This window comes from Leishmania donovani, chromosome 2 (assembly GCF_000227135.1).
Source record: "Leishmania donovani BPK282A1 complete genome, chromosome 2".
Lineage (NCBI taxonomy): Eukaryota > Euglenozoa > Kinetoplastea > Trypanosomatida > Trypanosomatidae > Leishmania > Leishmania donovani.
The window spans coordinates 268,228-285,872 of record NC_018229.1 but is presented as its reverse complement, the minus strand read 5'-3'; the positions used below and the strand labels follow the sequence as shown (position 1 = coordinate 285,872).

General features: G+C 61.6%; 3 protein-coding genes across 3 annotated transcripts; all 3 read right to left on the bottom strand.

The window, feature by feature from the left end:
* Nucleotides 1-634: 634 nt before the first annotated feature.
* Nucleotides 635-1,267, bottom strand: LDBPK_020570 (ARP2/3 complex subunit, putative; the record flags this gene model as incomplete). Its single annotated transcript, XM_003857904.1, has 1 exon — nucleotides 635-1,267. The coding sequence occupies one exon, from the start codon at nucleotides 1,265-1,267 to the stop codon at nucleotides 635-637; it is 633 nt and encodes a 210-aa protein (XP_003857952.1).
* Nucleotides 1,268-2,317: 1,050 nt separating this feature from the next.
* On the bottom strand, nucleotides 2,318-3,892 carry LDBPK_020560 (hypothetical protein, conserved; the record flags this gene model as incomplete). Its single annotated transcript, XM_003857903.1, has 1 exon — nucleotides 2,318-3,892. The coding sequence occupies one exon, from the start codon at nucleotides 3,890-3,892 to the stop codon at nucleotides 2,318-2,320; it is 1,575 nt and encodes a 524-aa protein (XP_003857951.1).
* Nucleotides 3,893-4,675: 783 nt separating this feature from the next.
* LDBPK_020550 (hypothetical protein, conserved) lies at nucleotides 4,676-16,042 on the bottom strand (the record flags this gene model as incomplete). Its single annotated transcript, XM_003857902.1, has 1 exon — nucleotides 4,676-16,042. The coding sequence occupies one exon, from the start codon at nucleotides 16,040-16,042 to the stop codon at nucleotides 4,676-4,678; it is 11,367 nt and encodes a 3,788-aa protein (XP_003857950.1).
* Nucleotides 16,043-17,645: the final 1,603 nt, after the last annotated feature.

The window sequence follows — 17,645 nt, the reverse complement described above, 5'->3', positions numbered from 1 at the left end:
ACTCGTCATCCGGGGCACAGAGCGTAGAGGAAAAAGAAGAGCAACGGAAATGTGCATGGTGCGCGTGGCATGCATCACCGCACCACCGAAGGGCCATGAGCCCACCCGCCTGCTCTGAAAGACAATTTTGCCCGGATCGAGGACACCTCGGCGCAGGCGGCACGTGTGCGTGAGTGAGAGCATACACCCCCCAGAAACACGCACATCCACCGAGCGAAGCGACGTGCGAACACACTGCTTCGGCCCGGTGCTTCGGTTCCATTCAACAGAGTCAACACGTCGTGGTGGCGCATCCACCGCCTGGCGGCAGCCGGAGACCACGTGCTCAAGGGAAGCTACAGCAACGAAACATGAAGAGATCGGCCCTAGAGGAAAACAACGAGGTGTTGGAGAGGGACGGCACGGATTGAGTGCGCACCAGCACATTAGGGCTGAGGTGCCTATCGCCGCCGTCGTGCGCGCGCTTGAGCTCTTCATCCGCCGTGAGCTCCACGTGGAGAAGGGGGCGAGGCTGAGACACACGGTTAACAGGGAGTGTGCACACACACACACAGCACACAACACACAACACAACACACACACGGACATCAACCCACCGTCCCCTTGCCCCCACCCACCCCTGCTCTCCGTCCGCCTACTCAGGCAGTGCGAAAAACGCCTGAGCAGCTGCGCGCCGCCTGGCGTTCAGCGACACCTTCAAGTTCGCCACGGCAGCCTCGACCTCCTGGACGAACGTCAGTATCGACCGCGCCAGGCGCTGCCGGCCGTACTTGTACACGTGCTCGGCCAGCACTAAGAACGATACGTCGTAGGTGGTTTGGCCTGCCGCATCCGCTGCCGGTTTCCCTGCAGAGGTCCTTCTCACCGGGATGCAGCGAAGGATCGGCAGTGCACCGGTTGCGGCGCCGTGAGAGCAGAAGAACGCTATGTATTCGCTAAGCAGCTGCGCCGAAAGGGCGTCGTCGGGCTGGTGTTCCGCTGCAAACCAGAAAGACACGCGGGTGCTGTCACACGATCCCTCAATGAGGCATTCGTCCCCGCTGCTCCACTGCAGCCGCAGTGCGTGGCACCGCAACGCTGCGTCGGCGGTGGCACGGTGGACAAGGAATGAAGACGGCGGGGCACCGGTGCCCGCGTCGAGCGGCACCTGCTCCACCTCTGGCACGGCGCACCCCTCCGTCACGTCGGAGGCAAAAGACTGCAAGCACAGCGCAGCCAACAGCGTGCGCTCGACGCAGTCGTAGTACGGCTGCTTGGCCAAGGCCATCCGCCGCACGCCCCGCCGGTTCGTGTGTGGGAGGAGGGCTTATCTGCGAATGCGGGTGCGATGCGCGAGGGGCTGCAGCGCATGGAGAACGAGGCTTGGGGGTCGATTCAAAGAGGCAAGGGAGAGGCGCCATCCGTGGAAGTGATGCGCGAGATGGGCGAGGGCAAGGCATCTGCGGCGCATGCACGCCTCCCTTCCCACGAGGCCGATGGCCGGGGACAAGAGCGCGTCCACGCACGTCCGCATGGCAGGGCCACCCGCCTTCGCACTTGTGCAGCTGAAAGGTTGGCATGGATGGCGCGAGGACGAGTGCATAGGCGCGCCGGCGTCCGCACCGACGCCCGCCACCGCGTTTCGTTTCGCAGTTGGCCAGGCCGGAGGCACCCTCAGCCACGGAGCTGCTCTGGAACGGCACACGCACCCACACGCGCACACCCGGTGGTGGGCGCGGGGGCAGTGGGTCGCGCTCGATGCACGCACATAGACGCACACGGAGACCCCGACAGGCATAGACACACGCACACACACACGTATAGAGAAATAGAGATAAACGTTGAGATACATAGGCCTTGATGCGGATGGATGGATGAATGGAGAGTCCATAACCCCATGATAATTAAAGGGGTGGGAAGACAGGCGCCAACACGCACGCATGCATGTGGACGCAGCCTCCCACCCCATCCATACACAAAGGAAAAGGTCTTCGATACCCACACAGCGAGGGCTCCCCTCCCCCTCCCCTCCGTGCGGCGTTCATTTTAGCTGTACATCGGCACGCCCCCCCCCCAATCCTCCGCCTCCCCACCCTCACGCGCAAGCGAACATGCGCAGGAGGAAGAGAAAGAGAAGGGGGCGCTGAATACCGCTGGCGTCAAGCACACAGACAAGGCGTGGGAGGAGGAGGGGAAGGGGAGGGACGCATGCGCTGCGAGCGATGGGGAAGAAAGGCGAACGACATACGGCTTGATTACGGCGCTGGTGGCCGCCGCCAACGCCCGAAACCGCAGTTGCCCTCCCCTCGCCACGTCACCACCACCCCCCGCAGTCGCCTCATTGTTTCGTCGCCTTGCGCTTGCGAAACGCCTCGAGCAGCCGCTGCTGATACGCGGAGGCGGCCGCGCTGGAAAACTCGTACGGCACGTCGCGAGCGTTCTTCACAGGCCCGTCGAAGGTGGCCATGGCCGCCGCATGGCCGCCAGCGGCGGGAGAGGCAGAGGAGCGGCGACGCGGCGGCAGATGAGGCTCAGATGACAGAGCCGTGGCGGCGAACGGCGAAACAGACGGCGCATGGCGGCGCTCCGCCGCAGCGGCAGCAGCAGCGGTGCCCATGTCGACATCCGGCCTTGTTGCTGTGCTAAACCGAGACCCCGAAACAGACGCCTCCCGCATCGACTCAGAGGCCGGTGCTCCGGAAGCCAAGGCAGTCGCATTTTTCACACAAGTTTTCCTCTCTGCAGCTTGCTGTGCCGTTGGCGTAGCTCCCTTGCTGCACCGCGCCCGGAACCGCTCGAGCTGCTGCAGTCTATAGGCATCACCGGTGGCTTCGTGCACCGTCGATTCCACCTCGTGTTTCAGCGCGGCCCACAACTGCTGCGCCTGACCACTGTGACGACGACCACCATCGTACACGTCGCTTAGCGTCTGCGCCTGCTGCGACGCTGCCGCACCGCCGCGGGGGTCGCCCTCAGACCAAGTGCTGCTGCCGGCTTGACCGGTCATAGTCGACGCGAGCGATGAAGTCGTGCTTGTGGTCGAGCGTATTGTGCGGCGCAGCTCCAGCTCTTCCCTAGCCGCGCGCCTTGCACGCTGGCGCGATTCTGAGAGTGCGTTCATCAGGGTTTTGTTACGCGGGTCGAGTTGCAGCGCCATCTCGTACGCCTCCGCCGCGGCGCCGTAGCGCTTCAGCTTGAAGTAGGCATCGCCCTGCCTCGCATACCCCTTGAACCACGACGTGCGCAGCGACACAGTTCGGTCTGCATCACACAACGCACGCGCATAAGCATCCTCGACGCTGGGCATCTGGTGCGCTGCCTGCAAGTAAGCGGCGGAGCGGTTGCTGTGCAACACGCTGAGTAGCAGCACCTCCGCGCTGCTATGTGTGGTGCTGGCAGCCAAGGCATCGATGGCGGCTGTGTAGTGTTGAACAGCCTCGCGAAACGCTCCGGCCTCGAAGGAGCGGTTCCCAATGTCCTTCAGCTCCTCACTGATGGCAGCGGCGGTGCAGCCTGATGCAGCTGCTCGCTGCGGCAGCTGCGATGAGTGTGAGGTCGTGGTGATGCTCTCCTCTTCCCAATGCACACTGCGTGGTGTAGAGAAGAGAGGCCGCGACGACGATGGCGGCCCGCTAGCGACGATCGGTGAGGTGTCGCGAAGGGTGTTCGTGGTGTTCATGAGCGAGAACTGAATCGCATCCCCACCGAGAGACGCAGAGTGGGAAAGGCCGGCGACAGATGACGCGGTCGGCGAGTTGTACTTGACTCCACGATGCACCTTGTCAGTCGCGTTGTGGCTGGAGGAGGTCTGCGAGTGGAGGATGGCGCAGGGCTGGTGATCAGGGTCGCTGACGTCGGCGTCCGTCAGCCCCATGAGGCGGAGAAACGCCTGCCGGTCCGCTGCAGTGGACATGTGAGGTGAGAGAGAGGGAGGGAGGGTGGGGTGATGAGCACAGGAGGCGCGGTGCGTGTGTATGTGTGTGTGGTGTGTGTGTGTGTGTGGGGGGGGGGGAGGGGGCGGGCTCTGCTCTGACGCCGAAAGCAGGGAGGCAGTGATGTGGACGTGGTTTGAGCACACGAAAGAAGAATGGCCAGAGAGGGAGGAGGTGGAAAAAGCAGCGCGTGCACTACACATACACGCACACGTACACAGCGGCAAGAAGGCTGGCAGGGTGGGGAGGGAGCTGCTGACCTGCACTTGCGCAAGCGGCACATGTTGCAGAGTGGGATGGGCAAGTCAGCCTGGAGGGTTGTGATCGGGCCCCTCCCCCTCCCCTCCCAAAACGCGCGTCGGTGCATTTTCTGTTTGCCGTGGCGGCGGAAAGCTCAAAGTACTGTCGACGAGAGACATCCACGAAATAAAAGGAAGTCGAGACACCGAGGCAGATGGTCAGGACAGCACGCAGCAAGCAGCAAGCAGCATCACATCAACGGATCAACAAGCCAAGCGCCGTCACCACCACGACACTGTTTAGCGCATGCATGCGACACAGACAGACGGACGAGGATGTGCGGGCGTGTGTTGCTCCCACGAACACCATTTTCGTGGAAGAGACAAGAAGAGGGCGGGGAGCCCGAGACAGGAAGCCAGCATACATCATACACACACACACAGAAAGAAAGAGAGACTGTGGTGTCACGCATCACTGACACCGCATTCCTTGCTCGATTACTCTCACAGGACTGCGGTTGCTCGTTAGGAACCGGAAGAGGAAGACGTGGAGGAAAGACGCGGGAGGGCGTCGAGGGTTTCAAGGAACTGTCCAAAGATGTCGTACTTACGAGAGCGACCGGTGCTGCCGCGGCGCCGACGCCACGCCACCATCACAGGATGCTGCGCGACAGCCGAAACGAGAAAGGCCATGCACGCCTCCACATGGCGAGAATTGCGGAGCAGAATCGCGTAGAAGAGGAGCTCATCACACAGCCACGTCAACTCAACCAACAAGTCGTGCAATGTAATAAGGGTGTCGTACCAATGGGGGTCCTCGTTGCTGGGATGGCTGCCACCGCTGCTCGAGCGCGCCAGTGATGTCCCTAAAGGCAGCAGAGATGAGAGGGACGACGCGACCACCGAACCGATAGGGCCCTCACTGCTACGCATACATGGGTGGGACGACGAGCGGAATAGCGCATGAGGGGCAAGGTCACCAGACGCCCCGCCGCTGCTGTTCTGGGCGTCTGTGGGGCACCCGGTCGCAGCGCTCTCGCCGCTCTCCCCGATCACCTCCCCTACTGCGATGTCGCTAGCATCGTTACAGCCATCGCGCGACGGCTGGTCGAAGTTGTCCTCCGTGAGCGTGCTGTCCAGTGTTCGGTCGGCCGCCACCTCCGCAATCTCGCTCGCGAAGTCGTCGCTGTCGGCCACATCACCGGAGCAACTGCTTGTGGTGGAGCTGGTGCCGCTGCTGCTGCTCGCAGTACCGCCATCGGACGTGTCGTCGCGGAAAGAATCGCCCTGCCTGGAGCGGTGTGTGTTACCCCGATGTGCAACAGGGCCACTGTCTCTGTCTCGGTGACTACGCTGGTTCCTGCTAGTGGAGTGATGCGCTACGTTGAAATTCGAGGAGGCGACGCTGCTGGTGACACCGGCCACTGTGGACGCTGCGGTGCCTGCGGAAACCCGCATTGCTGCGACTCCCGCTGCGGCCCCAGCATTCGCGACGCTGCCCACGCCATCTCCTCCCCCTCCCCCAGTGGTGCTTGCTGCGCCGCTGCCACCGCCTCCACCACCCACACCGGTGCTGCTGCTGCCTGCCACACTCTTGTGCGACCTCACCGACTCCGCCACGTCCTCTGGCCGCGTCAGGAATGGCACGCGATCCGCCAGCGACGTCATGACTGCGGAGAAGCGCTGCGCAAAGCCCAAAATGTGGCGCTCGCGGAAGTGTTGGCTGCCACCCTTCACCGGCTTCACATCCGCCAGCGTCGGAGATAAAGGGTCGACCGCCGAGGAGGACCCGGCGGCTGCGCGAGCTTGGCGCCGTGGCTGCGCCAGAAGCGCCTGCTGCCGGAACAGCAGCTGCACCCGCTCGCGAGGGTTGCCCTTATTGTACAGGAACGCGTGCTCGCACAGCGCGGGGCGGGCCAGCATCGACTCGTCCTTGTCGAACTTCAGGAGCGCCTCTGCTCGCAGCCGATCAAGACGAACAGCAAAGACGCCAACGGACTGCGGGCTCACTGCTATCTCCACCCCGGAAGGCGCGAAGACAGGGCCGCCACTACTGCCCGCAGCAGCGGCAGCGCCGTGCCCGTCGTCCTCCGCGACGGCACCAGAAAGCGGCGGAAGAAGCGCGCTGCCGGCGCACACGCTGTGAGCCGATGGCCCCGCGCCGGGGACTGACAGCGAAAGCACCTCCGACTGCGTGTACAGCACGAACACCTGCGTGTGGCTGCGGCTCAGATTTGTCACGGCCACCTCCACCTCGGCCCAGCGCGACGTCGCCGTCGAGGCCGGCGGCGATGGCAGAGATGGGGCAGCAGACGCTTTGGGGGATGCGCTGCCGTCAACGGGCTCCAGCGCGTCCGCGGAGCTCACGACCGCCTCCGACCTCAGCGCGGCCACGGCACCTGCACTTGCAGCAGTCCTCTCCGCCGCGTCCATGTCGTACTCAAGCGCCACTGCAAACGTGGGTCGGTACGCCTCGAACTTCACGTTGAAGCTGAATAGAGCATCGCGTGCCTGCTTGCAGCGGAACACCACATCGGTCTGGCCAAACACCCCGTACCCCTCCGGGATGTCGTGAAGTGCGTTGCAGCTAAGAACAAACGCCAGTCGCATGCGAGAGCGCGGGTCGACGACGAAGTACCTCTGGCCCGTGCGTGTCGGGACGCCGTGGATCTGGCACACGATCAGTTTACCCTCAAACGGGGAGGCAGAGGTGCTGGCCGTGGAAGATAAGGCGGTAGACGTCGGCGCAGCCGCCGCGCCACTGCCGGGTCGCACTCCGCCGCGTTGATGGTGAAGACTGGTGTGGTGAGGCGACAGAAGTGGCTTCGGCTGGCCAAACGGCTGTGTCGTGGGCAAGGCTTCCTCGATGCCGCCGGCGGTGCGCACAGTTCCATCAACGGCACCCTTCTGCGTTGCTGCTGCTGCTGTTCCGGCGGCAGACCCGACTGCCGTGAGGTCAGCCTGCTGATCCAGCGCAGCACGTGACGCTCGAGGCAACGTGAGTGAGGCCGCCCTTCCGTCGTCGTTCAAGGAAATGCGTTGAGGCAGTATCCCTGAGGCGACGTGTCTGCGACGGTGCCCCGACGCCGCCACCGCCGTGCCGTACCAGACGCTCTGGGGAATGGGCCGCAACTCCTGCCGCATCGGATGCACCACCGACACAGGGAACTCCAGCGCAACACTACCCTTGTTCACGATCTCCAGCGCCATCAGCGCACGGCTGGTACCAGCGCCGTGTAGTGCGCCCATATACACGCTGTGCCCCGCGTTGGTGGTGGCGAGGCGATGGCCATCGTTCATGGCAACGACGTCAAAGAAGCCTTCGGCCGTGCCGGGCACAAACACCTCTGCGTTCAGGCGCAGGTATACCACCTCGCGTGCATCACAGGTGTTCGTGATGGCCACGTAGCCGACGAAGGAGCCGACCTCGGATGACAGCACCTGCAACCGCAGCGGCTGCGTCTCGCCCGCCTCCAGTACCCCCGTTGTTGTGGTAAGGAGCAGCCACACCTGCGGGCTCTGCGAGATCACCTGCACTGTGTACCGCACCGTCCTGTCCGGCGCGTGATTCGTGATAAGGATGTTTGGTTCGTATGTGTCGTCGCGCGGAACAGAGAAGTTGAAGAGGTACGCCCCTCCACACCCGGGCAACGCGTCGCAGTTTCGGAGGGACAACACCCACTGACGCGGCGCGGCTGCAAGCGACGGCGCCAGCGTCGTGATTACGCCAGCAAGGGGCATCAACAGCCCCTCTGCCGCGCCCTCTGAGCCACATGGCGTGCTACCTTGCGGTGGCAGCAGCACCTCGGCTGCAGGCTCCGCCTCCGGCTCGCCCGTCTCTGCCGCTGCTGCAGTACCGCCGGCGAGGACCAGGTCAGACGCCTGCTTGCTGCTGGAGAGACTGAGCTGCTGCGGTGCCTCATCCGATGCTGTCGGCGTCGTTAGTACCATCGTTAGCCCCTCGCCTGCCAACGTGGCCGAAGGCGTCACCAGCGGCCCGGTCGAGTCGTCCCGGTGCGCGGCTGGTGGAAGCGGTGCGCTGGGGCGAGCTTCCGCCTCTCCGTCCTTCGTGCTCGCGTCGGACGCAGCAGCAACACTGGTGGCCGTCGCTGCCGTGTTGGTGGTGGTGACGGAGCTGAGCACGATGCTGGGCAGCGCCTCTGCCCCACTCGTCGGCGTCACAACGCTCACACGACTCACAACGTAGCTGAACGGGGCGTTCTCGTCTACCAACGCCACGGACACGAATTCCTCCAGCGAAGGCAACGACAGCGGCGTCGGCAGAGCGGTGGGGATGGCTGTCGTCGGTGACATGGGGGTTGGCCGAAGCGTTCGCACATCCGCTGGGCGAATCGCCACCGTCACCACGACGGTCTCGTGAGGGCCAAGGTGTATGCAGTGAGGCAGCGACACCGGCCCGGCGCCGTCTGTGGCGAGTTCCGTCAGGAACGACGTGGCAACCGGCACTCCTGGCCGCAGTGATGCGCTGAAAGCAGATGTCGTGCCGATGTCCGTTTCAGTGGCCTCCTCGTCCTCAAGCGCTGCATCAGGCACGGACGGTATTGCGCCCGCTGCTGCATCGGGTGATACCGTGTCCACCGCATGGCGGCACCCTCCGCGCACGTCGATGTGCAGGGGCACAGCGAGGCGCTCGTGGACGAGAACCACAACCGAGAGCTCGGCTACGTACACGTCAAACTCGTTTGTTATGCTGATCTCACCCACATAACCCACCTGAGGTGCACCGCGGTGCGTGGAGGCCTGTGGAGCAGCTGCGCTGGTGCTCGGCCGTGGTACCGACTCCACGCTCACTCGGCAGGGCCTTAGCATCACCTTAGACGGCGCCGAGAAGGTGCGAAATGGCGCCAGCGTGCCGTACACCTGCACCTCCTCCACCTCTGTGAAAGGGTTCTTCACGACAACGGTGCCAAGCCACACGTTGTTCGACGCCAGAGACGCGTTGCGCCGTTCCAGCTCTGCAATCCGGTCGTACGTCCAGGTAACGGCGCCGGCGTTGCTGTTCGCACCTGCAGTCTCCAATGCCGTGATGTCCGGTGGGGCCGGCGGCACCGCTACGGTGGAACTCGTGGTCGCCGCACCGGCACCGATGCCTTTCGCATTTGTTGTGGCGGTGGTCGCCTGTGCTGAAGTGCCGACCGCGCGCGCCTTCCGGTAGCCATAGAAGAGAGATACAAGCGAGCTCAAGTCACCGCTACGCAGCAGGCAGCGGAGCCGCAGCGTCTGCGAGGGTGTGGCCGCAGTCGCTGCGCCGCCGTTAGCCGTGCCAACCGTGCCTGCAGTACTGCTGGCGCCCGTCTTGCGTGACTTCCCTTTGATCGCGGCTGCAGCAGCGATGGAGGCGCCACTCGCGGCACCGGCCGGGGCGGTCGCAGCCGCGCTGAAAAACTCGTCGACTGGCAACACGGCGCTGGTCGCACCGAGCGCTGGAAACCCTGTCGCTGTCGCCGTCGTCGCGACTCCTGACGGGGTTCCGGGCTGCAGGTTGCCAGGCGTGCCCCCGCTAGGCAGGCCAATGCTCGTGTTGGCTGGCCCGGATGTGGCGAGCCCACCGCCCAGCCCAGCCCCAGCTCCTGCTGCAGCCACGGCGATCGCACTGCCGCTGGCTGGAGGAGCGGCGCCACTTGTGGCGAGGCTCGTCATCCCGGTCGCCGCCGCGCCAGCGCTTCCCTGCACGGCGCTGGCGGCTGCTACCCCGCCTGCAACGCTTGTGGCGGCCGGGGAGGTGGGTGTCACGGCGTCTGAGCGGAAGCTCAGGTGCCGCACGGCTGAGGTAGCGTCGTAGTGCAGCAGCAGAAGCTCCAGCAGGCCGTCCAGCTGGGGGTTGGGCTGCAGATGCAGATCGAGCTCGACGTCCGGCTCTGTCGCGGCAAAGTGCAGCTTCACCTCGGCGAGCGGCACCCGCAGCGACGGCTCCACGCGCAGCGGTGCCACTGTGAGCGACTCGCGCACCTCCTCTTGCGTGTCGGCCCGCAGCACCTGAAACACCTTCCAGTAGTGCTGCCCCGTGATGCAGACCGCCATGTCGTTCTCCGGATTCCATTCGTTCACAAAGAAGGCCTCGTAACGGAACGTCCCTTGCGTCGCGATGAGCTTCATGTTCAGTGCCGCCTGGACAACCGTGCTCTCCCCTGGTGGGATCGTCAGGCGCGTCTGAGAGAACCGCACCACGGGCGGGCACTCCACCTTGAGCGGCAGCGGTATGACGGCCGATAAGTTGATAAGCCGGAACGAGACGACCATGTTGTGGCTCGACGGCTGCGGCAGGCCCGGCTTGGAGGCAAAGGCGCTGAAGGTGTGGTTTCGCGGACGGCGCAGCTTCGAAACGCACGAACGACGACGGCGCCGCTGACGCGCCGCGAGGACCATCTCCTCCTCCCTGCCGCTTGCGAAGGTATCGAGTCCGTGCTCCGTTGCAGCATCGTGCTCCTCGTTGGACGAAGACACGGAGGAAGCCGAAGAGCTGGGAGAGGTGGGCAACGATGTCGCCTTACCCACAAGCCCCAAGCTCACCACCGCCGGCTCCGCCCTGCCCTCACTCATTGCCAGCGAGAGCGTGATGGGGACGAGCAGAACGCATTGACCTACAGTTGGCCCGCGATACCGACTTTCCTGCGGCGTTGTTCCGGAAGAGTAGGGCTGCCACCCACCTGCCGCCGCGCCAGCGCGTGCAGAGTGCGCCGTGTATGTCACGTACACCTGCAGCGTCGTCGTTATAGTCACCATCTGATACTGCAGCACTGCCGCCACCTCCTCTGACGTGAGCGTGGGTAAACTGGTCAACGTCCATGTGACAATCTGGGTGTGGTTCGCCTTCAGCTCCACACGACCCCTCGTGTACATTGCCGGCGGCTGGTCGGCCACCGGTGTCGTGGTCGGCGCGACCGTCCCCGCGCGCGGCTCACTCATCTGCCCCGACGTCGACGCCGGCGAGTCGTCCGCCGCCTCCAGCGCATGACGCTGTTCCTCTTCAAAGGCGGCACGCACCTTTGGCTCGTCGTCCGGCGTGTGGAACCACAGCGGCAGCGCGCACGACGCGTGGACGGCGGTTGTCGTTGCCAGGACAACCTCGCGGTGGTTATTGTAGTTTGCCAGCTTTACCGAGTACGAAACAGGCTGATGCAGATGCAGCTGCCTCCCTTGCTCGCCTCGCACCACCGCGGCGACTGGAAAGGTCAGCCGCGTATTGACAGGCGGGTCCACTTGCATGATACCGTCATTCATTCTCAGTGCAGACAGCGGCACCCGCATTGTCTCCTGCGAACTGCTGCGGTTCATCACGTCGACGAACTCGCACGTGAGGCCAGGTACTGGCAGATGAACCAGCATGGGAACCATGTGCTCCTGGAGAGGAGCCACCACGATTTCGTTGCCAGCGGACGTCTCTTCCGCAACCTCCAGCAGCGGCGATGACGGCACGAGCGCAACGCGCAAAGCAAACGTGTGGGAGGTGTTGCGCACCGTAAAATGCGTCTTGACGTAATCCTGCGTTGGCGCCACGCACCCCAGGTCGAGGCTTCCCTGCAGCACTTCGAGAAGCCCACTGCCAACGCACGCCGTCGTGCGCAGAATCGCCTTCCCCACCACGCAGTACGCGGTGCTCGACACGGCGGGATTCGGCGCCACCGCCTCCACGAGAACACCGGCGCGGATTTGCCGTGCGCACGGATCAACGTATCGGGCGCCAGGACGGAGCTGCACGTACACACGCACTGTCTCCTTCACGAAGATATGGCGTATCGGGTGCAGCAGCGGCACCGTGCAGGACGCATCCTCGAAGAGAGCCAGCTGTGACGGCTTATTGGTGCGCACAATGAGGGCATGCGGGAAGGAGAAGCGGCAGCGGATCAGCACAAGCTGCGTCTCCAGCTGCGACGCCGCACACGGTGTAATGACGTCGCGGAACAGCAGTTCCTTCGGCTCCGTCGTCAGCATCTCGATCTCCTCCGTTGGATTCATCTCGACCGTGAGGTACTGCACGTCAGCAGCGTTGCAGATGTTTTTCACAGGAATGAAGTACTTTTGGGGGCCAACGCTCCGCGCCGTGCACTCCACGACAATGCGCAGTGGCTCCTGTTGACGCACGTGGCCGTTTCGAGGAAAGAGTTTGAAGCGCGCATCCAGCACCGCTGCAACGCTGCCGCCGCATCGCCGCGGCTCGAGAACCACGATCGTTGTGTTCGCGTTGGCCTTCACCACAAAGCTGAACTCGGTCTGGTCATTCACGATGCAGTTGCGCAAGACAATCAAGGGGTGCCCCATAAAGGTGGATTGAGGGCGTCCATCGCTGTTCCCAGCGTGGGGGCCTGTTGTAATGAGACGAATGCATGGCGGTGGACGACTCTGCACAGCGCGAGAAGCTGCTCCACTACTACCGGGAAGAGAGCTGCCACTTTGCAAGGCGCCGCCAGATGCAGACGCGGACGTGACCGTGGCGTTATCGGGCGAGAGCTGCAACGACTCGCTGTGCCGGTGCGACGGCGACGGTAGCGACGGAGACGCCGACGGCGCAACGACAGCGGGCGCGGCTGCTGTAAAAGGCAACACCGTCTGCGGTGTTGCCCCAACGGATGGAGCAGCGAGCAGCTGCTGCGTCGCGGCGTCGCCGGGCGTGCGCATCAGGATCAAGTCGATCGGAATAATGCGATTTGCCTCCTGATCTCGCGCCTCAAAGAAGAGTAGGTTCATTGTCTGGGCCTGTGACACTGGGATCGGCTCCTCCACGAGACGTTTACACCCGAGAAACAACGTGATTATGACGGATTCGCCGGTGTCCATTGATGGCAACGCGACGCCTTCGCGGCGCAGTAGCTGCACAATGTCACCCTGTTGCGTTTTGTTCCTCCACACCTGCAGCGCAGCACCGCTGCTGTCATCCTCGCTCTCCGAGAGCTCGTGATCGGTGGTGCTTTGCATGCCTGACTGCGCTGCTTCCAGAGCCGTCAGGTCGACCTCTTCACCCTTCAACGCCAGTCTGTATGCCGCAATCTTGCGCATTGCGTTTTCGGCCTTTTCCGTCTTATTTTTCCGCACGTAAATCTTCAGCTTCTGCTCTAGCTTTTCGATTTGCTCCTCCAGCTTGCGTGCCGAGACAGAGGTCGCCCCACTCAGCGTCATGTCCAGCTGCACCGCCACCTTCACACCCGCAAATGACAAGTAGGGGTTCGCTGCGCTCACGTTGCTCGCTGCGGCGCCGCTATTCAGCTCCAATCGAACAACAATTTGCCGGCGCGCGTTACTCGTGTTTGATACGGTGAACTTTGCACCCATGCGAGTATTCGCCGCGGCAGCGGCTTCTTCTGCCTTTGGAAACGGCGGCGATGATGTCATGAGCACAGGCACGCTTGACGAGGAAGGGACCATCATCTCGAACGTCCACGAATCTGGGCTGATTTCGAACGTATCTGCCTTGGTCACCGTCGCCTTGAGTGTCATGGTTATTGTGTTCTTGATATTGAGTATGTTCGAGACGCGAATCTTTTCCTGAAATACGCCCTTGATGCCAGGATACAGAGTTAGCTCGATCTCGCGCGACGCGTAGGGACGAATCGTGAGAAAGATGGACCGCCTGTCGCTGTTTTCCATGCGAATATGCTCGGCTGTCACGGAGCGAGACTTCGACAGATGAAGGTACAAAAACGAATTGCAACGGTTCACTATTGGCAGCTTTGTCGTCTTCTTCACGCCGATGTTCACCTCGCCGAAATTCTTCGTCTTTTGCCCATTCAACTCAAACGACGTGCCGCAGAGTCGGTACGACAGCCGCACAAAGCGCGGCGCCTCAATTCCGTCCACCGCTATCGAGATACCGTCCTCCTTCGTCAGCGGCTCTGTGGGAGAGGCTGTGCGAATAATCAGCACGTACGCCTTTATCGACACCAATGGCTCCAACGTGATGCGGTTGGTAATGTTGTGCGACGTTTCGTTCAAGAGTCGCAGCAGCTCTTCACGCACGGTGAAAAGCTGCTCCGCCGACTCATTTGTGAGGTAACTGGCGTCCTCGCTCTCGCCGTAAACACAAAATGAGCGCATCTCTGTCGCGATCTTTCCCAGCTGGTCACAGACCACTGCATCGGACGAGTAGAACACCTCAATCTCAGGGCACGAGGAGCGCAGATTCAGCACCACTTTGTAATCCACCTTTGACTGCACACTGTACGGAACAATCAGTGGTACACCCGAAATAGCCCACAGCGTTGACGGGCCCCTGCGACTGTTGGTACTGTCGATATTGCCAAGGTCGCATTTCCATGAATACAGCTCATCGTGCAGCTTCGCGTCAAGCGGCGCCATATTATTCGCCTCTATGTTGATCACTTGCCGGTCCTCCGCCGGATTAGAGGCGTTGATAATTGTCAGCTGCTTGCGGTACATTGGATTGACACGCTGCGGGGTGATTCGCAACGTTATCGGGAGCGATGCAGACGGTGCTACAGAGAACTCCTCTTTCAACTCGCGACCAGCAAGCTTCTGCGGGGTCGAGACGCCTTCAATTCGAATGATTTTGCTGCGCAGCTGTACAATGATTTTCCCCGGCAATGGCGAGCGGTTTTCGATCTGCAGCGTGAAGCGTTTGCTCTGCCCGACTTGGCAGTCGCCAAAGTTGACGGACCGCTGCGACACCACTATGTTGCTCGTGTACAGAACGGCTGCGCACCGGATAACCACGCGCTGGCTGTGCCCGCGATCAGCCGACACAACCAAAAGCTCCACATCAAACTTTATTTTTGATTCGTCCTTGCTGTCGCCGTCGTAGAACGGCTGGTACATTAGTGTGACGGTGTTGAGCTGATTTCCTTTCTGCGAGCCGATTGTCATCTCGGCAACGGCGGCGTCACCCTTCATCAGCGACACTTTTCCCTCGCATTTTCTCCGATCCACGTCGCCAAGTCGCAGCACCGCCTCCTCGCGGTCATCGAGGCTTTGAACCCTAATGGTCGCCATCGCTTTAGTGCCGCGATACACGTCGCCGAAATTGACGGACGTGTCGTGAAACGCGACGAGGTCACCTTGCGATTCTGCCACCACGTTGACACTCACATACAAGAATGTCGTATTGCGATTATCGCGCAGGTTGTCGCACTGAAAGATGGTGTGGTACTGCTGCTGCGCAGTCGAGCTAGTCGTGGAGGATCGCAGGATCAACGAGAAAGTCATGTATGCGTAGCTGTCCAGCAGAAGTCGGTGTCCTAACTTTGGCTCTTCGAATTTATCAGACTCATACAGTGCAACATCAAGACCACGTAGCGGCATCGCTTGATCACGGATGACAAAGTACACCGGCTGGCAGGACGTGTTGGTGACGACAAAGTCAGTCACCTGGGTTTTGTTCGGAGCCATGGTGATATGCAGCTCAGTGGATGAGAGTTGCAAACAGGACACATACACGTTTGCTCGAAACGGTATCGTGATGCAGGCGGCAGCCGGCTGCTGCGTTGCTACCCTCTTCTTTCCGTCTACCCTCAGTGCGTTTCCGAGGGAAGACGCCGGTGCTGGATTCGCTACAGTGAGCTGCAGGGATCCAGTGTAAGGAACAGGCTGCGATCCCTTCACGAGGTGTGAAAACGTGGCCGCATCAGCGCGAAACCACACGATGAGGTCCTTTTCCTCGAAAGGCGCCAATTCAATAGATGAGATGAGGCCCACGAGATCAAATGCTTCGCTATAGACGGAGAGAGTGTCAGCAAAGCCTACGCGCTTGATTGCTTCATAGTTTTCGTTGCGAAGCTGAAACTGAACGACTGGGCTGGTGGTGGTGAGTTTCACCAACAGTGGAGATCCACTTGTGTTCCTCACTTGAACAGGACGATAGGCCGGAATATCGTTAACGGCCACTTCATCAAACAAAATGCTCTCGCAGCTGATGTCGAGCATTTCTCTGGCGTCTTTTGTAGAGATCCGGCCTTACCTTGATGTTCTGTTTCACTAGCTTTCCTTGCGATGTGGATAAAAAGTCCGCTTCCCCCCTTCGGTTCTGCAGCGACTATATCCACGAAGCTACTCGTGTGATCACAGAGAAAGCAGAAAAAAGAAAGAGAGAAACTTGCATGAATACTGCCTTGTCGACTGACAAGAATGCAAGGACACGCAGCAGTTGCCGGTTCCCATTGTAAGCGCACTGCTATCGCCTCCCTTGCACGATAAGCATTGCTGCCGACAGCTAGTCCTATTCAGCAGCGGAGAAAGAGACATGATCCATGGAAAAATGCGCTCTGGGGTCCACTAGCATATTCCTTGAAAATCAAGAACCTACAGCCGCCGTTTCTCCGCGGCCAAAGGCACTACACAACACACTAGCATGTGTGACGGCTCCCTTTTCCACAAAAAACGCAGCACAAGAATAAGCGCCCGCCTCTTACGAACAACAACAAGTTGCCAGCAACCATAAGAACACCATCGCATCTCACCAATAATCAACTGCACCACTGAAAAAGGCCCGCCCTAATCACACTAGGCGCCGTCCTCGAGGCCGCCCCAGATGCTAAACTCGTCTAACACCAAACCCACCACAGCAAATCACCTCCCGATTCACCAATTAACGAGACTCAAAAGCCAAGCAAGTGCATTCCCTCCACCCCCCCCCCCGAATCGACCGCGAACAAGACATCACAAGCACGAAACCACAGCATAGCAGCTCACCTCGACAGCAAACCCAGGACCCTCAGACTGCTCCACTCCCCGCTCCGCTAAAGATGAATAAGGCTGTCCGCCCCAGAAACCACAAAAACAAACACTACAATGATTCCATCCAAACCACCAAAACCCTCTAAAGTACATCACCAACCAAAATTCAGCAAAAACAACAACCTCAACTGCATCTCATTCGCTTTCTCCCTGTACCACCTTCAACTTCCTCACAAAAAAAAAACCGCATACTACAATCAAGCGCGCTACCCTCAACATTCCCCCAAAACAAACAAAAACACCCACCACCCCTCCAACCACACACACCCACACCTTTTCCAACGAAAACAAACACCACCAACACCTAGCCCACCATCACCGCCCTCTGGCACACACCGCGGCGGGCGGCGCCCCGCGGAGGCGGAAACGGCCGCGAGCACGCAGGCCCCGTGCCCGGTGCGCCAGTCACGCGGCGCCTTGGGGGACGCCTGCCCCGCGGCGTCGCGGCCCCCTCGGCGCGGCGGGGCCACCGCTACGGAAGCCGCCGGCGACCGCGCGGGACCGCAGGGGGGCCCGCCGCCACACACACGCACACGAAAAAAAAAGCGCCTGCGCGCTTCCAAAATGTTGCCGGAAGACAGGTTCCGGAAGTTTCGCATACCAATAAAGTACAGAAACTGATACTTATATAGCGTTAGTTGCAAGCCGTCACACCCACAGCCCGCATTCGCGGGGCGGATGTTCTCCGCGCACGGGCCCGCGCGTCACCACCATGGCCGCGCACCGGGCTCGCCTCGCGCCGGGCGGTGCGGGGCGCCGCGCCCTGGCACACACCGCGGCGGGCGGCGCCCCG